The sequence below is a fragment of the Lolium rigidum genome, chromosome 6 (genome assembly GCF_022539505.1).
Source record: "Lolium rigidum isolate FL_2022 chromosome 6, APGP_CSIRO_Lrig_0.1, whole genome shotgun sequence".
In the NCBI taxonomy this organism is placed as follows: Eukaryota; Viridiplantae; Streptophyta; class Magnoliopsida; order Poales; family Poaceae; genus Lolium; species Lolium rigidum.
The window spans coordinates 32,313,417-32,341,216 of NC_061513.1; the positions used below are offsets into that span (position 1 = coordinate 32,313,417).

The following is a 27,800-nucleotide window of genomic DNA, read 5'->3' on the forward strand; positions in this document are numbered from 1 at the left end:
CTGTCTCTCTCACCCCGCGGGTCAGGGCTATTGCCGTTTCCGTCGCCAGCCGTTCTGCCGCTGGCCACTTCTTGTTCTGGAAGCTTGGCCACTTATTTGCAACCGACAGATCAATGCAATTAGCTGACGGAAGGATAGATCGTGGTCATGCAGAATTACAGATACAGATGTTTTAAGGCATAATCAGTCAGGCCTATTAAGTAGTACTGTATTAAAAACCATGCGAGGGTCCTCCGCCACTGCCCCTCCCTCTCTACAATTATATAAGCACACACCAGCCTGCCAGCAGCCGGCTGCCTCTCTAAGAAGAACGGGAACCTCCTCTCCCTCAAGACAAAAAGAAAGAAAGAAGGAAAAGTTCACACCATGGACACTAATGGCTTCTCCAACGGCGGCAGCAGCCATGGAAAGCCCATCAAGTGCAAAGGTTCTTTTCTGATACCGATAATCCCTCCCCATCATCATCATCTTCTTCTTCTTCAGTTCACTACCCTTCTTCTTACCTATGTTGCCGTTGCCGGCCATGACTGATTGAGCAGCGGCGGTGGCGTGGGGCCCGAGCGAGCCGCTGGTGATGGAGGAGGTGGAGGTGGCGCCGCCGGAACGCATGGAGGTGCGCATCAAAGTCCTCTTCACCTCCATCTGCCACACCGACCTCAGCTTCTGGAAAGGAGAGGTGACTAAACTAGTACATGTTCCATCATCACAAGTTTACTGTGCATGTTACTAATTTCCATCTCTTCATCGATTATGCAGAACGAGCTCCAGCGCAGGTTCCCTCGCATCTTGGGCCACGAGGCGTCCGGGTACGTTTACCTAGCTCTAGTTATGATCCCATCTACCTATTTGACTATTCACTACTTTTTTTGTTCTCAAGGGGCTATATATGTGTTGACATATATAGTTTACACGGTTGAATTTAGTTTGTACAACCTTTTGTTATTTTAGTTAATACTACAAACTTATCTTTCAAAAAAAGTGAGGCGGACAGGTTTATATTATTTAGGACATGTTTTAATTATCTTCCTTGATGAAGTGGTTCCATTTGTTGCTGTTCCGGAGAGAGGTCAACTGTCAAGCGACTGCTCTGTTTGCCTAAACAAAGCCATCCATGCACAGTATGTACAACAGCTATTCAGACTCAAACTTTTTCTGCAGCAAAGGAAACTAATCGGAAATGTCTTTGTCAATTTGTTAGAAAATGAAAAGAAACTATATATGCATATATTCTTTGTGCAACTGGTCGACAGGAAGTAGCTTTTCGGAATGTTGATATGTCCATCTTGGAGATAGAATCGGTGCATTTTATATTGGCTTGGAGATGCACATCAAAATAAAAATATGGCTAATTAGTTGGCTGTTTGCACGTGGTCTGGGCGATCAACGACCGACCCCTTGTTGCTGGCCTTGAATCATCCCCAAGGCATGGCTCCATCGTGCCAGCTTTTCCTATAGGCACACCCTTTGGCTGGTTTCTATCTTGTCGTACTTGTTAGCTGATGCCATGCACACATTGACTCGAGAATGCATCAGTTTGGATGTGGGAGAAGTCAGGGATCAGATGAACCTTCTTGACACACATAGTCACTTCTTAGTCACTCTATCTCTACTCCTAGTTGCTTAAACAAAGCCAGGGCTTGCATGTACTACAGCAGTTATTCAGATAGATTTGCCACTCATGCAGCAATGGAAATCAAAAGTGTCTTCCCAGCTTTTGTGTGAGACTGAAAAAGGAATTATGCATACGTATATACTGGTTTTTTAATCTGCACAACTGGTCGACAAGAGATGTCTTTTAGGAAGGTATGATGTATGTTTCCATCCATGTCGAGCAGATGGAATCACGGGAGTCAGGGAGTATACTGAGTACTACCCATCTACTCTCGAGAGTAGTATGTACACGTCTAATGATCTAAATATACTACTACTAGTTAGCTAGGCGGTCGTTGGCACGTGGACACGGCGATCACAACACCCTCCTTGGTGGCCTTGGATCATGCAACGGCGGCATTAAGGCATGGGGCTATGTGCCTATGTGTTGACATATATAGTCTGTACTGTAGGGTTGAATTTAGTTTGCAGTACCCCCTACAACCTTTTGTGATTTGAGGGTATAGTACAAACTATCTTTCAAAAAAAACTTGGCGACTCTGTGTATTTTCTTAGCATATATATGTTTTAGTTAGCTTACCTGATGAAGTGGCACCATATGTATTGTTGTTCCTGAGAAAGGTCAATTGTCAAAGGACTGCTCTGTTTGCCTAAACAAAGCCAGCCCTGTTATGTATTCAACAGTTATTGAGACTGGAACTTTTTCCGCAGCAAAGGAAACCAATCGGAAATGTCATTGTCAATTTGGCTGAAAATGAAAAATAAACTATATGTGCATCTATTCTTTGTAGTACAACTGGTCGTCGACAAGAAGTATCTTTTAGGAAGGTGCGATATCTCCATCCACGAGATAGAATTAGTGCATTTATATAGGGTTGGAGATGCAGATCAAAATAAAAATAAAATATAGTTAGTTGGCTGTTTGCACGTGGTCTTGGCGATCAACGACCGACCCCTTGTTGCTGGCCTTGGATCTTGCAATGGCATCCTCAAGGCATGGCCCCGTCATGCCTGCTGATCCCATACCACACCCTTTGGCTGGTTTCTATATTGTCGTACTTTCTAGCTGATGATGCCATGCACACATTTGACTTCACGAAAACCAATAGGGACTCTACCCCTTTTTGTACAACAGTTATACAGACAGATTTACTACTCATGGAGAAAAATGGAAATCACAAGTATTTTCCCACCTTTGTGTGAAAATGAAAAAGGAATTAGGCATACGAATAAACATGACATGAGATATCCTTTTAGAAAAATATGATGTACGCAGGGGCTAAATCAGAATGGGGGGAGTATATATCCATCCATGTCGAGCAGATGGATCATGGGAGATAGCATTCGAGCCATTGTATATACTCTCGAGACTAGCATACGTTAATATAGTTAGCTCGCCGGTCGTAGGCACGTGGACACGGCGATCACAACACCCTCCTTGGTGGCCTTGGATCATGCAACGGCGGCATCACGGCATGGCTCCATCACGCCAGCATAGCCACGTTTCTGGCTTGTCGTACGTGTCAGCTGATGCCATGACATTGACTTGAAGAAAGCGACCGTTTTGATGTGTTACTTGTCCATTGCATTGAACTCTCGTAGCTAGCTACTCCCTCTTTACAGGTTTATAAAGAAATTATTTCGAGAAAACATTTAACTACAAATTTAGTTAATAAAAAAAGATATATGCCAAAAAATATATTGATTATATTTTTGGGCATATATCTTTTTTTGTTAACTAAATTTGTAATTAAACTTATTTCTCGAAATACGTAATTGACCTGTAAACCGATGTGGACGAAGTAATACTTTTCTAGAGCAACAAAATATAAGTGAGAAAATAATCAAATTTAGACATAGTTCTTGAATTAGAGGCTTGACAATTACTGTGATGATATCTATAACGTGTCAATACAGCTTTTTTAATCTATATATACATATATACATGAATTGTTATTGTGAATTGGAGGAAGTATTTATTGACGATCCCAATAACTCGTGTACAGAGTGGTGGAGAGCGTGGGCGAAGGAGTGGAGGACCTTGTGGCCGGAGATCATGTAGTCCCCATCTTCAATGGGGAGTGCGGGTCTTGCGCCTACTGCAACTCCACCGCCACCAACCTCTGCAAGTCCGCCCGCGTGAACGCGTTCAAGAGCACCATGACTCTCGACGACGGCACGAGGTTCTCCGTCGTTGATCAGTCGACGGGCGCACGCCGGCCGGTCTACCATTTCCTCAACACCTCCACCTTCGCCGAGTACACCGTGCTCGACTCCGCCTGCGCCGTCAAGATCAACCCGGCGGCCCCGCTCGAGAAGATGTGCCTTCTGAGCTGCGGCATCTCAACCGGTAACTTAATCTGATCCTTTTTTTTGGCTCAATTTGTGTTCCTATGATTGTCATATTATAATTGGGTGCAGTGTGCTCGATCTCGATTGGATTCAACGTTGATTGATTATTCGATCAATCATTCTGAATTAACTAACTTGGCACCCAAACAAACGGACGGTATGCAAGTAGACATGGCATGGGCTTATCAGCTACATGCTGTCTCTGGTTTTTAAATCTCAAACTGAAACTGAGAGCACGGCACCTGTTCAGTGCGTCGCTGTCCCTCCTCGCATCACTGCCCAGCCCAAGGATCTTCCAAGAAGAAAACTTGTATTAAACTGTCACGTAAAGTTGCTGTCATGCATCGGTTTCCAAGGGTGTCTGCTATGCATGCCGGGTAGCCTTCTGAAGAAGATTCCTGAGAAAATAAACAAGTTCACATCACACGGATACAGCTTCCCTAACCACTCGTTCTTCATATGTGTGTTCTATTGTATTCAATTTCATGGATTCAATGGTGTTCATGTTTTTTTTTTTTTTTTTTTTTTTTGCTTTCAATAGGAATTGGAGCAGCATGGAACACTGCAAACGTGTCCAAGGGGTCCACCGTGGCGATATTCGGACTTGGTGCTGTCGGTCTTGCGGTCAGTCAGTTAATTACCATCTTTTATTCTCCAAATACACAATACAATAAGAATTGCATTTTTTTTCGGCTCTATGCAGTTACCACTAACTAGTGATCAAATTTTTACAAACGGTTAGTAGAAAAACAATTCAGTGATACTTTTCCTTTACCTTAGGTTGCTGAAGGCGCCAGGATAAGAGGGGCAGCCAAGATCATAGGTGTGGACATCAACCCTGAAAAGTTCACCAAAGGTGCGCATTCAGCCACGTGATTTTGCTCATTGATTAGCCGGTTCCAATGTCGCTTTCTAATCATAAACGAAAGTATAATTTTCATCTCATATATAACCAGTACAACAAATTTATGAATTTTTTTTTCAAATAGCTTAAAGCCTATGTCTTCCATTCATTTTAATTTTGTTCCAAAACAGAAATAAAGACCACATGTCGGTAAAATAGCAACATGAACCGTCAGTGCCTACAGATGTCACTTTCTCAATTGGCATGAATGTGTCGCGCACGTGCAGGAAAAGAGATGGGAATCACCGATTTCGTCAACTCAAAGGCGTGCGGCAAGCCTGTTCACGAGGTTATCAGGGAGATGACGGATGGGGGCGTCGACTACAGTTTCGAGTGCACCGGCATCCTCGATGTTCTACGAGAGTCCTTCGTTTCTACACATGACGTACGCATTCGCCTTGCACTTTCTGTTTATTTTCAAAAACTTATAGTATTAACTGTTGAAAAACAATTTTACTATCGTGTACAACTAAAAAAAGATGACATGTTTATTCTAAATTTTCGACGACCATGCCATGCGTAACAGAATTGGGCATATCCAAAGTGGGTTCCTAATACAATCAGTTGGCCAGTTTATAAAATTAATTAGGCTCATCAGCAAGAAAAATATTGTGGATCCAGGGTTGGGGATTGACCGTGATCCTAGGGATCCATCCAACGCCGAGAACACTGCCACTGCATCCCATGGAGCTCTTCGATGGCCGTCGGATCGTGGCTTGTACCTTCGGTGACTTCAAGGGCAAGACACAGCTTCCACTCCTCGTCGACCAATGCATGCAAGGGGTAATAACATTTTTGTCATTATTTCTGCACACATCAAACACCAGTGTGTGATTTATTTTGTTGAAGGAAAATTACTATTTTTTTACAGGAGGTTAAGATAAACTTTGATGGCTTCATAACCCATGAGATGCCATTTTCTGAGATCCGAGAAGCTTTCCGGCTGCTGGAGGAAGGCAAGTCCTTGAGGTGTGTGCTACGTCTGTAGTGAGGCCCGGGAGTAATTGAACAATAAATACATCCTAGTCGTGAAATTTGTTGCACTTGTTACTACCATGTGTTGTACATCTTGTAAAATTTGTACTGGAGGTTAAATTTGGCTCAAAGAAGGCAACTTATTATTTCGAAAAAAAGAACGGCAGTTGTGTTGGAGTGCTCATATTGCTCGCTCTTAGAGGGAAATATGGAAGCAACACTAATATCAAAAACAGAAAGGCCCAAAAGTGTAGCTCTTTATTTGTTATAGTTTGGCAAGAAGATCGTCTAAAACTGAAGTATTACAAAACTGCACAATTTTGGGGAAAAAAACTGAAGATCCAGAGTTGTTTCTTCAATACTTCAAAATCGCATGTTTTGAGAGATAATGAAGTATTGATAGCCCAGTTTTTAGTCACAGCCAAATACATCAAAGTATTTAAAATTGTGATATTTTCAAAAACTGTAGTACTACAAAAATACTTCAAAAATATTTTGCTAACAAACGGAGCCTAGTTTCTTAGATTTTCTATGGCTTCTTATTTTCCATTTATTTTGAAAATAAGAAATGGAAACTTCTAACACTAGAAAATATAAATGCAGTCCTTGACTCTGTAAGATATTTGTATGTTGCAGCAATTTAATGCATTGGCATAGATTGACAAACACGATTAGGTGGAAATGAAAATGTTTTCGGTGAAGCGTGAACTCCCACTAAACCATATCAACAATCCAAATGTTGGAAAAGACGAGGCATCAAGACAATGCCAATAAGATTTGTGTGGATCAGTGGTTGCCTTTGGATGTCTTGTTAGTGCACGTACTGTAATCCAACTTATACCAAACAAAAGTGACCAAGGATAGTTGTTACTCCCTCTGTCCGTAAAAGGATGTCTTTTTATGGATAGAGGTAGTATTATTCCTGCAACTATGTTGTCACATACATAGCTAAGCTCACGTTCAAATCGTAGTTTGAAAATAATTTATTCGATGAGATGATAAGAGAACGGTAAATAAATAGATTTAACTAAGTACATACTAGAATATAAACTAAATATTACTCCCTCCGTCTTGAAAAAGATATATTAACTTTATCTATAGATTTGCATCTACCTACATGTATCAAACCTAGACAAAGTTAAGACATCTTTTTTAGGACAGAGGGAGTAATACAATCGTGAAATTACTAGAGAGGTTTAATAAAATCTTTACTTGAGCAAAAATGTTGTCTGGGTAATTGTAGAAGGGTTTTGGGGGAAGCCTCACACGTATAATGACGTGGGGTTCCGGTATTTATATAATAGGCCAGAGGCCTAGGGTTAGGTTACAATTACAATACAGTCCTACTGTAAATACAATATGTGCAATCTAACACCCCCCGCAGTCCCAGCGGGAGGTTCTCGGACGTTGAGACTGGACCGAAAGTCGAGGAAGAGCTGACTCGGTAATCCCTTCGTCATGACATCCGCGAACTGGTGGGAGGACGGAACATGCGGAACACGGACCTCTCCCAAGGACACCTTCTCGCGGACGAAGTGGATGTCTATCTCGATGTGCTTGGTACGTTTATGTTGCACCGGATTCGAGGACATGTAGATGGCGGAGACGTTGTCACAGTAGACAACCGTGGCAGAGCTCAGGGGGCGATGAAGTTCCTGGAGCAGCTGGCGGAGCCAACAGCACTCGGCGACGGCGTGGGCGACGGCGCGGTACTCAGCCTCTGCAGAGGAACGGGACACGGTGGTCTGTCGCTTGGAGGACCAAGAGATGAGACTATCACCGAAGTAGACGCAGTAACCGGAGGTGGAGCGGCGCGAGTCCGGACAGCCGGCCCAGTCGGCGTCGGAGTAGGCCACAAGGGCGGTCGACGAGGAGGCATGGAGCTGGAGACCAAACTCCAGTGTACCCCGAACATACCGCAGAACACGTTTCACGAGAGCCAAGTGAGACGTGCGCGGAGCATGCATGTGAAGGCAGGCCTGCTGAACAGCGTAGGAGAGATCGGGGCGCGTCAGTGTGAGATACTGAAGGCCGCCCACGATGCTCCTGTAGTCGGTGGCGTCGGGAAGAAGCTCGCCGTCGGAAGCGAGAGAGCTTCGAGGACGTGTCGACCGGTGTAGGTGAGGGGTGACAGTCGGACATGCCAGCCCGGCTGTAGAATATCCGGAGCATACCGTCGGCCGTGACGAGAAAGAGACCAGCCGAGGACCGGCTGACCTTCATACCCAGGAAGTAGTGGAGGTCCCCGAGATCAGTCATGGCGAACTCGCTATGGAGACGCGCAAGGAGCCCCTCAAGAAGGCTCGTCGACGAGGCGGTGACGATGATATCGTCCACATAGAGCGATAAGTATGCCGTGTCCGCCGCAGAGTGGAGGACAAACAGAGACGTGTCCGTGGCGGAAGCAACAAATCCCGTAGTGGCAATGTAGGAGGCGAACCGGTGGTACCGGGCGCGAGGGGCCTGGTTCAAGCCGTACGGGGACTTGTGGAGGCGACGGACGTGGTCGGGGCGAGAGGCATCAACAAACCCAGGGGGGCTGCTGACAGTAGACCACCTCATCCAAGGAGCCATGCAGAAACGCATTCTTCACATCAAGCTGCCGTATGGGCCAGGAGCTGGAGACAGCAATGTGAAGAACAAGACGGATCGTAGCAGGCTTGACGACAGGGCTGAACGTCTCCTCGTAGTCGATGTCGGGGCGCTGAGAGTACCCACGAACGACCCATCGGGCCTTGTTGCGCGCAAGGGTGCCATCCGAGTGGAACTTCTGACGAAAGATCCACTTGCCAGTGACGACATTGGCCCGCGGAGGGCGAGGAACGAGGGACCAAGTGTCGTTGTTGACGAGAGCCTGGTACTCATCAGACATGGCAGCACTCCACTGAGGATCCTGCATTGCCTGGCGAAAGGTGGTGGGGACGACGTCGGGGACGGAGTCCACGGCGGAGAGGTTGAGCCTGTCCACGGGACGCACTTGGCGTCCGGAGCGCGTGCGGCGAGGGTTGGAGGCCCCACTCGAGGAGGCCGCCGGGGCAGCATTGGCAGCCGGGGCAGGGTCCGGTTGGACCGGCCTGGTGCGCCGGCGTGACCGGCACAGGGCCCGGCCTGGCCGGCTGGGGGACCGGCTGCTCGGCGCGGCGAGGCGGCGGGTCCGGATGGACCGCCAGGAGCGCCGGCGTGACCGGCACAGGGCCCGGTCTGGCCGGCCTGGCAACCGGCTGCGCGGCTCGGCGAGGCGGCGGCGAGGCAGGGGCGCTCGCGGCCAGGGCGGGCGCACTCGGGGCCGGCGCATGGGCGCGCGGTGGTGGCACGATCAGCGTGCCGAAGAGGTCGTCGAGTCTGCGCGGCGCAGGAGGCGCAGGCGCAGATGACGAAGCTGCATGCTGAAAAGGAAACACCGTCTCATCGAAGACAACATGTCGTGAGACAATAATTCTCCCAGTGACAGGGTTAAGGCAGCGGTAACCACGATGGTTGGAGGGATACCCAAGAAAGACACATGCCATGGAACGTGCACTGAGCTTGTGTGGGACGGTGGAAGCGATGTTAGGATAACAAAGGCAACCGAAAACTCGAAGATCAGTGTAGGAGGGAGGACGACCATGGAGGCGTGTGTAGGGAACTTGGGATTGTATGGCTGTACTAGGACGGCGATTAAGCAAGTATGTGGCAGTAGCCAGAGCCTCGGCCCAGAAAGGGGCTGGGATGTGAGCCTGGAACATAAGGATGCGCATAGTATCATTAATGGTACGAATTGCACGCTCGGCTTTACCGTTCTGCTGTGAGGTGTATGGGCATGACAACCGTAAGGCGGTGCCGTGGGTGGTGAGGAGAGTATCAACAGTCTTGTTGAGAAACTCGGTACCGTTATCTGTCTGGAGAGAGCGAATAGTGACACCAAACTGCGTGCGCGCATAAGCGAAAAAGGTTTCGAGAGTGCGGGCAGTACAAGACTTGTTGCAAAGTGTAAAAGACCAATAAAAGTGAGAGTAGTCGTCGACAATGACAAGGTAATATCGAAAACCAGAGGTGCTTATAATTGGAGATGTCCACAAATCACAATGTATCAAATCGAAGATGGCACTAGACGCGGTAGTAGACTGACGAAACGGTAAACGGACGTGCTTGCCAAGTTGACATGCATGACACACCCGAGGACGACTAAATTTATTACACTTGATAAAATCTAGACGCTGAAGAGCCGACATGGCATCATGCCCAGGATGGCCAAGACGCTGGTGCCATAGCTCGGTGGTGGCGGTAACGACCAAAGCGGTGGAGGAGGAACGGCGAAAAATGCTCCTCCCGGGAAAGGTGTAGAGATCCCCGTCACTATTGCAACGAAGAATCACGCGACGGGTCTTCAGGTCCTTCACAGAGAAACCAAAGGCGTCAAACTCAATGGAACACATATTATCGTGGGTAAACTTGCGAACCGAAAGCAAATTGCGAATAATGTGCGGTACTAGGAGTACATGGTTGAGTCGAAAGACGTGACCAGAAGGTGTGCGAAAGGAGGTGAAACCAGAAGAGGTAATGGGGATGGTGGTGCCATCCCCGATGGTGACGAAGTGAGGAGTGCGAAGGTGGGAGGAACAAGTGAGGTTACCATCGTCGTCGGTCATGTGTGAGGACGCGCCTGAGTCCATGACCCAACCACCTTGCTGAAGCGCGAGGTTGTTGAGGGCGGCGATGAGAGCCGAGCTGTCCCATGTAGTCGCTGAGGTTGACTGCGCGGTGGCGGTGTAGGCCTGGGGCCGAGGGCCCGGGATGCCTGTCCCGGAGAGGAGGGCGCGCCACGCGGCCAGCACCGGGGAGAAACGGACCCACGGGCCGGTCGGGCCGGCGCGCGGGCGGGCTGGGTGCCTCGGGTGGCGCCTCCACCCCTGGCGTCCGCCAGTGCGGCCCTTCTGCTTGGCCGGCTGCTTGCCTTTCCCGGCGCCTGCACCAGGGGCGGGACCGTGACCGCGGCAGCCGGGGCCGGGGCATGAAGAGGCGGGGCCACGGGCCTGGGCGACGAGAGCGGTGTTGGCGGAGGTGGCCGCCGCGTTGGCCTGCTGCATCTCCTCCATCAGGAGCATGGCCCTGGTGCGGAGGAAGGTGGGCAGCGGGTCGGTCATGGAGATGACCGTGGCGGCGGAGGCGAAGCGAGGGCCGAGGCCGCGCAGGGTGTTGAGGACGAGGGCGCGGTCGCTCACGGGAGAGTCGTTGTCGGAGAGTGCATCGGCGAGGTGCTTCTGGCAGCGACAGTACTCGTGGATGGAGAGGGATCCCTGCGCAAGCTGGTGAAAGTCATTGTCAAGGTAGATGGCTTTGTTCGCCTTGTTCGCGGTGAAGAGGTCACGTGCCGCGAGCCACAGCTGACGTGCGGTCTGATTCCCCGCAAGGATAATATCCGCGACGTCTTCGTCGATGGCGGCGTGGAGGTGATTGAGGACGGTGTAGTCGGCGGTGGCCCACGCAGCGTCGGTGGGGGCGGCGGCGACGGTGCCGTCGACATGGCCGAGGTAGCCGGAGCGGCCCAGGGAAGCGCGCATGTAGATGCACCACTTGGATTAGTCTGATACCATGTAGAAGGGTTTTGGGGAAGCCTCACACGTATAATGACGTGGGGTTCCGGTATTTATATAATAGGCCAGAGGCCTAAGGTTAGGTTACAATTACAATACAGTCCTACTGTAAATACAATATGTGCAATCTAACAGTAATGGCACACTAGTAACAATTGGACGATCACTGACACTAATCTGCCGTTGGGCGGTTCCTCAAAGCACATTTCCTCTCAAATTGTTGCTGGACAATGAACTTTTTTTAAGTATTGAAGAAACAACTATGGATCTTTCAAAAAACTAAAGTATTGCTATGCCCGGCAGTCAAAATATTACAGTTTTCAACTCACTTGTCCTCTTCCTGTCACATACTGGGCTAACCGTACGAGACAATGAAGCCAGAAATACTTGACCAAAGTCCCTAGATGAGATGTGCTCATCTGAAAATATCAATCATGGTCACACAAAGGTCTATATAATTCTTACAAATACAAATATATTACTTCATGTGCCACCTCACTAAAAAAGATCATTATTAGGGACATATTTGCCTGACGACTCTGGTAGGTGGTGACCCATCTACCAAGTTTCGGGCGGGTTCTGTGGTGCATTGTAACACTTCATTTTTTTTCTTGTTTTGTAGTTCTCAAATACCATGGATTTTTTTTTAAAAAAAAAACAAATGGTAGATGCTTGGCTGGTGCATGCTAGATGTTGATTTTTTTTTTTTTTTGCGTGTGCAAATTCAACTCAGATCAGCATCGCTGGGTTTTTTTTATTTTTGAAGCTCGTGGGAACACAACGGCAGTATCTCTAGTGAACTTTTTTTCAATAGTGACTTCTGTTTAGACCTAGTTAACATTGCTCAGTGCAACACTTTATGGTTCCGGAAGATGGATCCCGATGTTATCCACTCTATACAAAAAAAATTGATATTTTGGATTAATTTTTTAACCGTGATTTTTTGCTAGTTGATTTTTATTATCAAACCCGACAGTTAAATTTTACCTTGTTAACATAGAGGGACACCCCAAGATGATGGGTTCCCAAAGTCATTCTCCTTGTACAAGAAACATGGAGGACGTATCCGGTGAAACATGCCAATCTATTCCCGCAAAAAAAAAATGCCAACCTATGCACCAACTGTACCCATGGTTTATGAGCCTTTGGATGAAACATGGTGGTACCAGATCAAACCATTAGATGGGCTGCTGGTAAATTTTAGAAAGCGAACCTTTTAGTCTCGTCAAATGGCACGAAAAATCCTCCCCAGTTCCATCATCTTCCCCTGCCCTATACCGATTCAGGTCATGATGCATTGTTGAGGCATCCATGTTCCTCGTATCTCCCATCCTTAGCTTCCAGCACGCGAAAACGAAAACGTATTTCACCAAACATAGCCAGGTGTAGCTCAAGCAATTTCCTTATCTCAATACCTTGCAGCTCCCATAAAATATCTGAGATCTCAATTCGAGTACCATCTCAAGTTTCTCTCCAGACCACAATATGCTAGAAGAAATCCCCAATCCAGGGGAGAACAATAAGATGGAGAGGTAAACTAGGATTTCCGAGCTTGTGTATGCTATAGAAGTACGAGAATATGCTACAAGGGAGAGAGACGACCTGAGTTGTGTAGAGTGGAGACATGAGCAGATATGTAGAGGAAAATTTGCTTGATTCAAAGACATTACAAGGCCTTCTCTGCAATTTTGTCAACAGTCCACCTTCTTCCTATACCATATCCGTTCGATTTACATCCAAAGGCCCAAAATACACCGGTGCAACTGGTGCATGAGTTGTGTCGTTTCATAGGATACGTTCTCAAGAAACATGTGCTATCTTGATTATTCTTTACCCATGATTACGTGCTACTTGAATTTTATTTTCGACCTCTTTATTATATTGTAGCTTGTTAATGTCAGGAACACTACATGCGGATGGATCCCGTGATCAGCCTCCCTGTACAAAAAAAAAAGTGTTTTTAATGCTATCTTCTTAGCCGTGATTTTTGGTGAATTGCCTTTTTATTTTTTATCCTACCGTCAAATTTTACTTTGTTAACATTGAGAGGTAGTGCAGAATGATGGATCCCCTATACTAGCCTCCCTATACAAAATAAAAAGCATGTGCTATCGTCATTATTTTTTACTCGTGATTGTGGATGACCAGACCGTTAAATTTTACCGTTTGCAAAAAAAAAACATTGAGAGATGCTCCAGCTGGAAAAAAATTGAGGGTCATTGCAGGGTAATGAGTCCCTGAGGTTAGCCTCTTTGCATAAAATACGGTTGCTATGCTGGATTATTACCGTTTGCGGGCTACTTGACAATTACTTTTGAATCAAGTTGTTAAATTTACCTTGTTAATGTTAAGGGACGATGCATGGTAATGGGCCCTGAGGTCAGCCTCTCTGTTTAAGAAATAATTGCGATCTTGGATTATTTTTTATCTATGATTTCAAGCTACTTGAATTTAATTTAATTTATCTCTAGCTTTAAATTTTATCGTGTTAACGTTGATGGACGCTGCAGACCGATGGGTCTCCGATGTTAGCCTTTCTGTATAAGAAAAGTATGCTATCTTGGTATTTTTTTTCCTGTGATTCAGAGCTACTTTACTTTATTTTTTCAAACCCGGTCGTTAAATTTTACCTTGCTAAGGTTGACGGACGTTGCAGAATGATGTGCCCACAATATCAGCATCTACATACTACGCATACTATAATGTAGCTACATTAAAAATATTTTAAAAAATGGCATAATTTTAGCTAAATGAAAAATATTAAAATATATTGGATAAGGATTCGAAAACAACACCTTGGTTGAGCTCACTGGACTGGGTGCCTTCCTCTATGCCAACAACTTGATGCAGTTACTTTCTGCTACATAGCTTTGTTAAAGTTTTTCTATTTGCGTATTTTCTGTATGTAATATATTTAGGGTTTTTCTCAATGGAGATGGTGCACTTGCTCTTGTTGTTAGTGCCTCCTTAAAATACAAGTTATTGTGGTATCACCATAGACTAGGTCATATATCATTCAGGGTTAAGTATTGTATGTTGCCCTCTCTTTTTTGCATCATGTTCTCATGACGAACTTGTATGTGATGCATGCGAACTTGCTAAGCACACAAGAACTACATATCCGAGTAGCGGGAAAAAAAGCTATATGCTTCTGAGGTTGTTCACTCTGATGTTTTGGGACCTAGCGATACCCCATCAATCTACGGTTGTTTGTGACCTTTATTGATTGCTTTATTCGTTTCACTTGGCTTTACTCGCTAAATAAAAATATTGATGTTTTCTCTACCTTTTAGGATTTCTATGATTTGATTAGGACACAATATGGTGCAAATAGGAAAATGATTTGCATTAATAATGGCACCAAATATGTTAACAATGATTTTGATTGTGTTCTATCGTCTAGAGGCATTATACACCAAACTACATGTGTAAATACTCTGCCTCAAAATGATGTCTCTGATCGAAAAAAAAGAACATTTATGAGCTTACTCGCTCTCTCATGTTTACAACAAACGTACCTAAGTTTCTATTGGGGAGGCAATCAAACCAGAAACTTACGTCATAGATCGTATGCATCTTCGTATTTTACAATATAAAACCCCTCCTGAGAGTTTAGGGTCTAATCTTTACATTGTTCCATCCAAAGTTTTTGGTTGTGTTTGCTTTCTTCATGATTGCAGAAATTTTATTGAAAACTTGACCCACGAGTTGTTCGTTGTGTCTTTGTTGGATAATCGTCAGACCAGAAAATGTTATTGTTGTTGGTGCCCCTCTAAGCGTTGGTTTTTGTAAGTATGGACGTGACTGATGCATGTAAAGTGCATACATGAACATTATCCTTTATCATATTAAATTCCCACATATTTGCAACATATCTGATGATAATACCATGGTTTACATTGATTTATGGGGATTTACCAATGATCCCCTTTATTTGTTTATAACCCTGCAGAACAAGAAAACCCTGTTTCGCGTATTTTCACTTTCAGGGACCTATACGGAGTAAAATTGACATGGGATTTTTGGAGCATTATTTTTTCACTGGGAGAAACAACATGGACTTTTGAAGCTCACTTGGAGAGGCCCGATGGCCAAACGAGGCCAGGTGGCGTGGCCGAGAAGTCTGGTCGCGCCACCCACCTCCGTTTGACCGTCGATCGTCCATTTGCCCTAATTCTTTCGCGAACCGACTTATTTTGCCCTAAAACCCCTATATATATGGCCCCGAAGAGTTCTCGGGAGGAGAGCGCCGCAGAAAGACAGAAACACCAAAACGGAGGCTGCTGCAGAGAAGATTGGAGGGGAAACTCCGCCGGGATCACCGCCGGAGGGATCGCCTCCTTCTCCAACGTCTTCATCATCACCATGATCAACAGGGAGTAGTTCACCTCTGGACTACAGGTTTGTGGCAGTATCTTGGTCTATTTCTCTCATGTTCTTCATGTACTTAGTGTCATATGAGCTACCTATCATGATTATGGGCATATTTATAATACCTATGTGGTGGATCCTTGTTCTATGATATTGATATATGAGATCTGATCTTATTATATTTGGGAGATGTATTGATAGATGCATATTATGTACCCCGTTCTTAAGTTTATGTTGTGATCCAACATCTATGCAAGAGCATGTGTGGGATGATTTGTGTGTTAGATGGAGTAGCGAGGTTTTAGTGATTGGATAGTGACAATATATTCAAGAGCTCTTATGGTTTTGCCTTTGTTTTGCTACCTCACTAGGGATTAAGTGAATGCATGTGCTATGTTTATCATGTGATAGTAATGACTACCTTGTTTGTTCAAGGTAGCATATTTGATATTCAAACTTCATGTCAAAGTACTTATTGCTATGCTTTGTTAATTCTTAATACAAGATTGATGAAGTTTCATTCTTGTGGAGCATAAGAGAGATGTGCTGCATCATCTCTATATTAGGACGTGATGCCCATATTAAATCTGATCTTACATATAATATTATTTGCACATTCATATCTCATTGATGAATTGCTTTTTGTCCACCACAACTTTAGGAGAGAGTAGTCAAGTGAACCCATGAATCCCGGTCCACTTTTTATCATCAGAAACACCTTTATATTGCATTTACATTGTTTTCTATTTGATGCACTATTTATTCCGAAAATAAAAAAAAATTTACCTTTCTTATTTGCACCCAAAACACCAAAAACAATCAAGCCCTTTACATGTTTTACTTAGTTGCTTTGTCTAGTTTAGTTTACTACTTGTTTTATTACTACTTGTGTTATTTACTTACGCGAAACCTTGTGCTTGACAACCACACGGTGGAGTTGGGGACACAAGACATTTATTTTACTTGCAGGATTGCTTGAAGAAGAGAGAAGAGTATACTCTTACATCCAGTTCCCCGAGAGTTCGATATAAACTTTCGAGTCACCCTTGTGGGGAAGATACTCCCTTGATACAACACTCTGCACTTGGAGTCCCAACGTATCAAGATCTTTTTGCGAAATTGCTTGGAAATCATCAAGCCCCTCAACCGCTATCTGTGACATTTAGAGAACATGAACCATTGTATGGCTCTGCCAATCATTCTAGCACCATTATCTCCTCGCCCAATTCTAGTTGGATTGGTCAAGAGGGGGAGCAAGACATGTGCAACCAAGAAAGACTCATTCTTACCGAATCAAACTCAAGTACATACTTATTACATTGTACCAATTTCACCTCAAGTCCAGGACAGTACAAGTGGGCAGGGCCAATTTTCATGATTCTTGTCATGATAGTTCGTGTAATGATTTAGAATTGCATGAGGCAGAAGCACCCGATGGTTCACCATCCAATTCTCCAGCTATTGTGCAGCCCACGGTGCAACACTCTCCAGCTTTAAGTTTGTCTCTACGATAATTTACATGTTGCCGAGTATGCCTAATAGCCAGTCTAATATTTCGCCACATCGAAAAGATTATGTAGGCTACTAAAACAACATTCCTAATTTCATCTAATATAAAAATTATAGCTCTCGGTTCCAAAGTTGCATTACTTCTCTTGATTTTGTTATTATAGAAAAAATCTTGGACATGGTGATTCCCTTAAGTGCAAGGGATCGCTGAAATCTTCTATGGGAAGTATTACCCAAATTTATAGTTCGACACAAGGGGAGCAAACGAGAATATCAGTAAGACTTTAGCAATTGAAACTTCGGTCTCAACCACAACTATGTATCAATATTCTCAAAAGGCAGGTGGTGATTATTGCAGTTGAAACAAAGCAGTAAATAAAGCAGCAAGCATCAGTTTTCACCGGAAGAGAAAACCTGTAACTTTCAATGATTAAAAGCGTAGGCATGAGGTAACTAGTGGGGTGCTACATGAATAAGATTGATCATATAATGAAAATATAAATAACATATGTTTATCTCTAATTCTTTGTGTGTAGGCGTGTGTGTTCCAAATATAGTTCTGCGTACTAGCTAGGTGAATTTGCATAACATATATTGTCCTACCTATCCATTTCACCGGGGCCAACTTGGAACTACAGGTAATTAAGGTCTACCATTTCGAATAGCCGGAACAATATATTAACACTTCGTGAACACACATAATCCTCAGACTAAAACATACCCCCCCTTGATATCCCCATATGTCACCTTGGGGATGGCATGACCAACATAATAGCCGGTAATACACTTTGCATATAGATACCAATACTCATATATATGATAAGCAATAGGAGTTCAGTACTAAAATCATGTCATGCAGGCCTAGCTAGTAACAAGCATTAAAAATAGCAATAGTGCATCAACACCCATACAAGAATATTCTCAAGACAAACACCTCAAATCTCAACTTTTATTACATGATCAATCTCATCCAATTCTCATGCAGCTCACATGCCTACAGATAACTACTCACACATTGTGATGGAGAACAAGCACATGGGTGGTGGAGATCGTGTTGGCGATGATGGCGGTGAAGAAACCCTCGAAATCCTCCTCTCCAACATGGAGATAAGGATCAACCTAACCCCTAAAACGAAGATCGTGGTGATGGCGGCGCTCTGGTTTGCGAAAAGCTCTCCCCTCCTGGAGGCGTAGGTTTTCGGGGTATATAAGGACTTGGCCCGAAGAAGAGGCCGATTCGACGTCCAAGACCCAAAAGGTCATGGGTGGCGCGGTCCCCATCCTGGGTCGCGCCACCTGGTCTGTTTGCAGGGTGTGTGTCCCCCACTCTCTGGTTTCTTCTCAAACACCTTCTTTTCCATAAAAACTTCCGCCATAATTTTCCCGAAATTTATTTCCAACAATACCTTCGTCAAAAAGATGGAAAGAAGATTTTGCTAAAAACAGCGTCAGATTCTGCAGGTTTATTTCATATTTGGTGAGATTCCGGAGAAAAACTATGAGAAAAGTACTTGTAAAAGTAGATGCATTTTGGATCCATCACATGGCAATGAATAACCCAAGTAGAAATCGGCTATGCTCGAAGAGATGAGAGCTTTGATAACAACAGAGCCTGGGTTGCACATGGGTGAAAATGGATGTTTACAATGAAGCAGAACCAGATGGTAAGGTGGAATGGTATAAAGCCTGGCTACTAGCAAAAGGGTACACACAAACATATGAAATCGATTATGACAAGACGTTTCCAGTTGTTGCAAAAATGTACTCTGTGAGAGTGCTCATCTTGTGTGCAACTAATTTAGGGTGGGATCTTTTCTAGCTTGATGTTACAAACGCTTTCCTTCGCGGTGATTTACGAGAAGTATATATGCAGATTCGTCTTGGGTTTAATACAAGTCGAACGGAAGGTAAAGTGCTTCTCTTGCAGAGATCATTGTATGGTTTAAAGAAATCTCCACGTGCTTGGTTTGATCACTATGGACGGTCAATTTTACAAATGGGATACAAGCAAAGTAATGCTCGTCATATATTATTATTCTACAAGTGTAATGGAAGCAAGATAGCCATTTTGATTGTGTATGTGGACCACATAGTGATCATGGGAAATTACTGCGAAGAGATTATATTTTCTCAAAAAGGGAAGTTAGCTCAAGGGATTGAAATCAAAGACCTGGGACAATTGAGGTAGTTTATTGGAATTGAGGATATCTCGCAGCTCAAAAAGAATTTATCTTACCCAAAGAAATTATGTATTAGAGTTACTTAAAGAAGCAAACATATGTGAGTGTCGCCTAGCCTCAACACCCATTGATGTGAATCCTCGCTTAGTAGTTGATAGTGGAGCCCGGTTGACAAAGAATCTTACCAAAGATTAGTTACCAAATCGATATATCTATCTTATACCTGACCATATATTGCTTTTGATGAGTGTGGTAAGTCAATTTATGCATGATCCTCGCTCTCGTTATATGGATGTTGTCACTGGGATTATTCGATACCTAAAGAGTTCCCCTGATCACGGCCTATTTTATACATCCCAAGGTAACGTCCGAGTGAAATATTATACCGATGCGGATTGGGCAGGGTATACGTCTGGTTATTGTACATGTGTTGTAGAAAATTTGGTCACATGGCCTAGTAAGAAACAACATGTGGTTGTTGCAGGTTCCATGGCTGAAACAAAGGTTAGAGCAATTACACATGGTGTATATGAAGTGTTATGGTTGTGCATCCTCTTGGGTGAACTTGGACTGCTCCGAACAAAACCGTTTATGCTATATTGTGATAAAAGGTTGTGATTGATATAGTTCATAATTCTATTAGACATGATTGGACAACACATGTTAAAATTGATCGCCATTTCATAAAGAATCTACATCAAGAAGTGATATGATGCCCTCCGTGAATTCATCAAATTGATTGGCTGATGTACTTACGAAAGGGTTGACTGAGCGTGGGGCACGAGCTAGAACAGTCTAGCTCTCACAGGAGAAACTCCTAAATCCATCTTCTTGCAAGCCCACAGTATGTTTTTTTTTTTTTTTTTTTTTTTTGCGGGGAAGCCCACAGTATGTTAGTGTCACACTGATTTGACTATGTAAATTCAGAGGCTTTGTTTGCTAGAAAGAATGTAGTAATAAAAATGCTCGAATGTCTCCCCAAACCCACACTGATCTGACTATGAAATTTCAGAAGCATTGTTTGCCAGAAAGAATGTAACAAAAACAAAGACGGAAAATGCTCGAATCACACAGAACGATCTTCATCAAAATAAGTCCGTTCCGGTAACCACCTACTAAAAAACCCAAGCTGCAAAGTTCGTTTGTAAATCATAATTTCTTCTTCTTCTTCCTAACAAAAAAAAGGGGGTCAAAATGTTTTTGAAAATCACACGGCACTCGGTCCGGTGGGGATTGGCTGGTATCCGTCGTGTCGATCAGACGAGGCGTCGCCGGAACTGATGGGGATGCACTTGATGAGAGCGCCAACGACGAGACTGAAGGACCCGATCAGTACGCTCATGAGCCACAGCCAGCCGCTGAGGTGCACGGTGCCGGCGAACGTCCCCAGCAGCTCCACGAGGATCACCTGGAACACGACGGTGGCGGTAACCACCGCCGAGAAGACCCAGCTGCTGAACATGCCGCTGAAGACGTTGATCTTCTCCATCTCCCGGCTGTTCACCTCATTGAAAACCTGCAACACAGATGAATGTTTCAGTGAAAGCACAATTATCCGGTACATTTGTGCTTTGGTCTCTTAGTTCGTAGAGGATCTGCATGAAGAAAATTGAGTACCTGGCAAAAGACAAATGTGTTGAACACAAAGGTGTTGAGCAGGTCGTCATTGTTGTTCATCTGCAGAAGGCTGTCCCCTCTGAAGAGGAGGATGCCGAGCACAAGGAGCTGGTAGATGCTCTGGCCGGTAATGTTCCTCCACATGACCTTTGTGATGAAGTTGTCGCCCCTGCCCACGGGTGGCCTCCGCATCATGGCATCACTCGGCGGCTCGGTGGCCAGTGCGAGAGCGCCAAGAGTGTCCATGATCAGGTTCACCCACAGCAGCTGGACGATCGTCAATGGCGCGCTCCCTGAAACATTGCAAGGTTTAATCAAGAGAGTGCACAGATGGCAGGGACTTGTGTCTGTGTAAAATCAATGGAGTCTAGCTTCGTGTACCTGTGAATGCTGCGGAGACGAAGTTGACCATGAGGGCGACCACGTTGACGGTGAGCTGGAACTGCACAAACTTCTGGATGTTGATGTAGACGGAGCGGCCCCATTTGGCGACGTTGATGATAGTCGAGAAGTTGTCGTCCATGATGATCACATCGGCGTTCTCCTTGGCAACCTGACAAGTCACAAACAGTTTGTAACTCAACAACGAATTCTTCAGAAAATGGCATGGAGGTACGGTACAACACAAACCTCTGTTCCGGCAATGCCCATAGCAAGACCAATGTCCGCCTCGTGCAGAGCCGGCGCGTCGTTGGTGCCGTCGCCTGTGACGGCCACCACCTCGTTGAACATGCCTCTGAGGTTGGTCACCAGCGTGTGCTTGTCCAGCGGCAGCGACCGTGCCATCACCTGCAAGACACACCAAAGAATGTCACCATCGGCACCAACGCTCTGCTACAAAGTTCAGAAGAAACAGAGACTGATGAGTACGTGCCTGGATTTTTGGTATGATCGCCCTCATCTGGTCGGGGCTCATCTGCCGGAAGTCAGGCCCCTCGATGGCAACGCCCTCCTCTGTCAGGATGCCGCACTCCCTCGCGATGGCCTTGGCCGTGCTGATGTTATCGCCGGTGACCATGCGAACGTTAATCCCAGCAGCGTGGCAGGTCGCCACGGCCTCCCTCACCCCCGGCCTCAGCGGGTCCTTGATGCCGAACACCGCGATCAGTGTGTACCCGTCGGCGGGGAGCTCGCCCTCGCCGCCTACGTCCTGGTACGCCAGGCAGAGCGTGCGCAGCGCCTCGCAAGCAAACGTGTCGATTGCGCCGGCCACCTGCTTTCCGTAGTTCTTCTCCGTCAGGGACACGATGCTGCCGTGGCGGTCGACGACGACGTTGCTGCACTTGCGAAGGACGACCTCGGACGCACCCTTGAGGTACGCGCGTGGGCGGCCGCCGGCGCTGGGGGACGTCACGACCACGCCCATCGTCTTCTTCACCGAGTTGAACGGCTCCACCCTGAGCTTCGCGGCGGCGGCATGCTCGATGCAGGTGCGCTTCTCCACCCCGAGCCCGAACTCGAGGATGGCAGTCTCGGTCGGCGTGCCCATGACGGTGGTCGTGCCGTCCTTGCCGCGGACAACCTCGGAGCCGGAGCACTGGAAGACGCCCTCCAGCAGCAGCTTCGCGAACCCCTCCGACAGCGCGGACGACGTGAGCTCCTCGAAGCCCTTAGCGGTGCTCACCGTGGTGGCGCCGCCGGCAGCCCAGACCTTCTCGACGACCATGTGGTTGGTGGTGAGCGTGCCGGTCTTGTCGGTGCAGATGCAGCTGGCCGACCCCATGGTCTCGCACGCCGAGAGGTGCCGCACGAGCGCGCGCTCCTGCATGAGCTTCTTCATGGCGAACGCAAGGCTGAGCGTCACGGCGAGCGGCAGGCCCTCCGGGACAGCAACGACGATGATGGTGACTGCCACGGCGAAGAAATTGAGCACGGACAGCGCGTCCTCCATGCCCCACTCCAGCAGACCGCCGGGGGAACCCGCCTTGCCGTACAAGAACCGCGCCATGAGCACGGTGAAAGTCAGCACGGCGAACGCGAGCCCGATCTTGCCGATGATGGTGGCGACACCGTTGAGCTTAACCTGCAGCGGCGTCTCGTCCTCTCCGCCCTGACTCAGCGTCTCCATGAGGTTCCCCCACTCCGTCCGCATCCCCACAGCCGTTACCAGCATCCTGGCCGACCCATCCTGCACCTTGGTCCCGCCCAGCAAGAACCTGTTCGTCGTCGACACGTGCACTGGCTCGCTCTCGCCGGACAGGCTCGACTCGTCCACCACGAAGGAATAACCGTCAACGAACAACCCATCCGCCGGTACCTGGTCGCCGATGGACAGATGCACGATGTCGCCCACGACGATGTCGTAGATGGACACTTTCTGCCGGAACTTGTCACGCGTCACCTGAATCTCGATCTTCTTCTTCTCCCTGTCAAGGTCACGGAACTGGAGCGACTGCTTGTAGTCGCTGGCGGCGGTGATGGCGACGACGAGGAAGATGGTGAGCATGATGCCGACGCCATCGTACATGCCGCCGGGAAACCCCTCGGTGGCGACGCCGATGGCGACAGAGACGACGGCGCAGAAGGCCAGCAGCATGAGCGTCATGTCCTGGCAGGCGTCCCACAGGAACATCCAGAACGTGCGCGGCGGCTTCTCGGAGTATTGGTTGGCGCCGTAGACCTCGGTGCGGAGGCCCACGTCGTCGGACTTGATGCCGTCGGCGAGGGAGACGTTAACCTTGCGCGCGAGGCCGTCCACGCCCTTGTGGAGGCGAAGGCTCTTGGAGTCCTTGCCGCGCACCAATGAGGCCAGCTCCTCGGCGCTGATGGAGAAGCCACACTGTCGCGCCAGCTCCGGCAGCGGATGCTCCGTCCGGCGGGCGGCTGCGGCGAGGGGACGGAGGAGCATTGCAAATTTTGTTATCATTATCATCGATTGTTTGGTCATAAATCTTATGGAATATGGAATGTTTTTTCAGACAGTGTACATACCATCGATGAACTGCAGTGCGGCCTTCTGCACGTACAGTGCAACCCGAAGCTTTTCCTGTGGAAATGCAACAAAAGATTGTCGGTACATTTTTTTTAATAATTGTTAAAAGTCAGTGGAACAGCTTGTACCATTTGGTTCATAATTTATGATTTAAGCTGACAATAAAAGATAATTTACTTGTCATCTGAATTCTTTTGGACTTGGATGGTGTATATGTGCATCTCGTGTAACGTATAAATGCCTCTTTGGTTCACAGTATTGGAAAACAAATGAATAAGAAAACAGAGAAATCTAAAGGATTGTAAAACACAGAAAAATGTAGGAATAGTCGTTTAGATGAAATACATGAAAAACACACAAAACAAGATTGTGTCTTAAAAATGAAATTGGAATAGATGTTCAAAAATCCTATGGGATCGGAACATAAGAAGTCAATCCACATAAATCTATGTAGCATCATTCATTTGATACAAAGGCAATTCATAGGAAAATCCTAAGTATTGGAATCATACAAAAGTCCCGTGAAATTCCTACAATCCAAAGAGAGCATAAAAGGTTAATAGATTCATGAAAAGTCATCTTTTCAAACCATGTCATGTTGTTTATCATGTTAGTGGCATGGAAAAATAGTGTATTACTCCCTCTGTTTAATTTGAACCCCAAAATATCTTATATTTAGGAAAATGTCTTATATTTAGAAACATAGATAGTACTTTCATAAAAATAAGGTGTATATTTTTAGTTAAAAGTCAACATGTTACAAGTTTGACCAATATTGTATGTTATAAATATAAACATCTAAACTATTCAACGAATACACTATGAAAATATATTTTGTGGTGCTAAAGTTGATTTGGTAGTATATATGTTCATATTATTTTCTATATTATATCGGTTAAAGTTACAGTACGTTGACTTTTGACTAAAAACATATGCCATGTTTTATAAAAGGGAGGGAGTAAGTAATAAGGAGTGACTAATTCTCCATGAAAAGACAATTATCTTAATTCTCAGTTGACTAATAGTACTTGTAAATCTGGTGCTACCTTCACCATCAACATAGCAGGCAAAGGTTTTGCGTCTTTAAAAAAACGCTAATACTTGTATTGTTACAATTGATTTTAGTAAAGTATTTAAACCAGATAAACCCATTGATTTCTTCCATATATATTCTTACCCACTTAAGTTATTTTTGTTTGTGTTAACGTGCCGGAGCAGATTTCTTGGAACAAAGTTGCGCATCTATTCGTGCTAGTACTAGATCCCAAAAAGAAGTCATTCGTTGGTGTTCAAGACTTCATGAAACCTGACATTTAATTAAGGAAGGTCAATTCTTCCATATACGTTATACTACATGAAGACAGCGAACCTCTCCTCTTTCTCCTGTCAGTGAGAGTCATCTCTCAACTTTTTTTTTATCTCTTATTAAGGACCGCTTATTAAAGCATGTTTATGTGATTTGCCGGTGTACTTCAGCACATGTAACTGTCCTAGTATCTGCGTTGCAGTTTACTGTTTTCCAACAAATTCAGTTGACCAGACCAGAGAATTTCATGGCCGACTTTTGAATGTAAATACTGCGCAAAATTGACTAGCAATCCTAACGCATTGCAGATTAAAGACGAATTAATCCCCCGCAATTGTACTTGTATCAAATTAATCGAGCCATGGCCATGCACGCAGGCGCAGTAGATTGACTAATACCCCTTAATTAGGGCGCGTGGCGAGATGAGAATACATGTCGATCGCGAAGAGAGATCGATCGATGAACCAAAAAGATCGGATAAATCACCTGGATGTTGCGGCGCTGGGTCTCTGCCTGGGAGCGCTTGTCGAGGTCGGGGACCATGCGGAAGCGGCGGCGGCGGTTCTTGACGAGGGTGCCGACGGCCTCCCGCCATCGCCGCTGTGCATCCTCCGACGGGTTCTTCGACGGTACATCGAAAGTTTTCAGAAACTCCATGGATTTCTTCTTTAGGTAAGCCATGGTGATCGATCCTTCGATCGATCGAACCCTCCTCCTGACTCTCTACTTCTCTATCTCTAACTCGGTCTATCCCTCGCGGAGGAGAGGAGGTAGTCGTTTGAACGCAAGTCTCATGGAATTTTAGTCATGTTCTGGTGCTCGGCCGCGATCCGTGCTTTCCACAATGAGTGGAGGTCTCGTACGGACCTGCTAAATATAGTCAGCCTCATGCACGTGCTATTTCCGGTATCCTGTTGGATGGCTGATCGACAGGAGCCGAGATACTCTTTTACCGTCTTTTTTGTAGCAACCAAAAATAATGAAACAATGTGCTACTATATATATTGTTTCGTCCTAAAACATCTCTAGCCGATCCCTTAAACACTGTTATAGAGCATTAGCTTTTTTATTTTAGGGGTTAACCTGAACCTAGCCGATCCCTCAAAATCTTTAGAAGAGTAAAATTTATAATAGTGGCCTCCGAAAGAAGCCCAACTCTCTAAGAGACCTAGCACTCTTTAGAGGAACTCTTTTGTTCGCCTTCCTCTCGTCCTCTTCGCAAGCACCGATGCTCCATCTAGATCGTCGACTGGAATGTGGGCACCACGTGCCCTGCATCTTGGCGTCACCCCTCTATTCGCGTGCACCTCATCGTGTTGGCTCCGTCCTTAGAGGTGGGGGTTAGTATGTCGTTCTGAGACTAAGGCACCATTCTGCACCGCAAAGTCCCATTCGCTACTCAAGACAGGTAGATGTGATGAAGACCGCGGCTCCATTTAGATCTTGCAAAAGGAAGCGAGCCCGACATCCACCTCAATAGAAAGCGGAAGGTTAGATTGATTTGGGGAGGACCGTCTGTGCCTTTTCATTATATACGGTAGGTTACGAGGTGTATAAACACCGGTACAGCAAGTATACAACACCAACACCTACATATTCTATCACCCTCCCTCAATCTCAACCATTGACAGAAGATTGAGATTGCGCTTACAATGCTCATACAATGGTAAAGGGAGTGGCTTAGTGAATATATTAACAACTTGATCCTTCGAAGAGATGAACCGAATTTGAAGTTTCTTATTAGAAACGCGCTCACGAACAAAGTGAAAATCCACTTCGATATGCTTCGTTCTTGCGTGAAAAACTAGGTAAGATGATAGATATGTTGCACCAATATTGTAGGGTTCATAGCATAGAAAACAAAAAAAATCTACCGCAAGAACGAATAAAACCAAGATCCAATCTATGGAAAAGCCAAGATCCAATCTATGAGATCTATGCAACGAGAGAGATCAGATCTGCATACCCTTGAATATCCAAAGTATTAACAAGATCAGATATCGTGGTTGATGTAGATGTACACTTGACGAACTCCGGTTCGTGTTGCAGTCCTTTCCAGTGCTGCGATCGGGCAACACTTCTGTACTCGGTCACACGTACGGTGTCGATGATGACGTCATCTCCCCGCTCCAGCGGGGCAGCGAATGTAGTAGATCCCCTCAAAACCCCAGCAGCACGACGGCGTGGTGGTTGTGATGGAGGAGAATTCCTGCAAGGCTTCGTGAAGCCTGCGTAGGAAGAAGGAGGAGGGAGAGAGGGGGCGGCTAGGGTTTGGGGAAGGGTGTGTGTGACCCCCTGCCCTCTCCCCACTTTATATAGGGACTAGGGTCGGCCAAGGTGTGCCCCAAACTCATCTAGGGCCGACGACCAAGGGGGAGATTTGCCTCCCAAGTTTCCCGCCCTTAATTTTGGGATTTGGCCTTATCCCTTTAGGGAGGGCGCATGGGCCATGGTGGGAGCTCTTTTTCTG

At 45.9% G+C, this 27,800-nt stretch overlaps 2 protein-coding genes across 3 annotated transcripts; one reads left to right on the forward strand and one right to left on the reverse strand.

Moving 5' to 3' along the window:
- Positions 1-310: 310 nt before the first annotated feature.
- LOC124661031 (alcohol dehydrogenase-like 4) lies at positions 311-5,953 on the forward strand. The gene is made up of 9 exons (XM_047198893.1): positions 311-427; positions 540-676; positions 757-806; positions 3,618-3,961; positions 4,505-4,587; positions 4,744-4,819; positions 5,095-5,252; positions 5,489-5,650; positions 5,739-5,953. The coding sequence occupies exons 1-9, from the start codon at positions 367-369 to the stop codon at positions 5,853-5,855; spliced, it is 1,188 nt and encodes a 395-aa protein (XP_047054849.1). The 5' UTR covers positions 311-366; the 3' UTR covers positions 5,856-5,953.
- A 14,729-nt stretch (positions 5,954-20,682) lies between these two features.
- Positions 20,683-26,011, reverse strand: LOC124666043 (calcium-transporting ATPase 1, plasma membrane-type). 2 transcript variants are annotated; one of them, XM_047203389.1, is made up of 7 exons: positions 25,817-26,011; positions 24,024-24,078; positions 21,967-23,915; positions 21,723-21,881; positions 21,474-21,645; positions 21,093-21,385; positions 20,683-20,991 (listed from the first exon to the last, which is right to left on the reverse strand). In XM_047203389.1, the coding sequence occupies exons 1-7, from the start codon at positions 26,009-26,011 to the stop codon at positions 20,683-20,685; spliced, it is 3,132 nt and encodes a 1,043-aa protein (XP_047059345.1). The 2 variants fall into 2 exon arrangements, with proteins under 2 accessions (XP_047059345.1, XP_047059346.1); XM_047203390.1 differs by having other exon boundaries at positions 21,967-23,914; positions 24,020-24,078; positions 25,817-25,987.
- Positions 26,012-27,800: the final 1,789 nt, after the last annotated feature.

Excerpts from the sequence above, each read along its gene's own strand:
- LOC124666043 (XM_047203389.1), bottom strand. The coding sequence starts at position 26,011 with ATGGCTTACCTAAAGAAGAAATCCATGGAGTTTCTGAAAACTTTCGAT. Across the intron at positions 21,646-21,722 it reads TGGGCATTGCCGGAACAGAG|GTTGCCAAGGAGAACGCCGA; the intron begins GTTTGTGTTGTA and ends GTGACTTGTCAG. Across the intron at positions 21,386-21,473 it reads CGTCTCCGCAGCATTCACAG|GGAGCGCGCCATTGACGATC; the intron begins GTACACGAAGCT and ends GCAATGTTTCAG.
- LOC124661031 (XM_047198893.1), top strand. The coding sequence starts at position 367 with ATGGACACTAATGGCTTCTCCAACGGCGGCAGCAGCCATGGAAAGCCC. Across the intron at positions 807-3,617 it reads TTGGGCCACGAGGCGTCCGG|AGTGGTGGAGAGCGTGGGCG; the intron begins GTACGTTTACCT and ends ACTCGTGTACAG. Across the intron at positions 3,962-4,504 it reads GAGCTGCGGCATCTCAACCG|GAATTGGAGCAGCATGGAAC; the intron begins GTAACTTAATCT and ends TGCTTTCAATAG.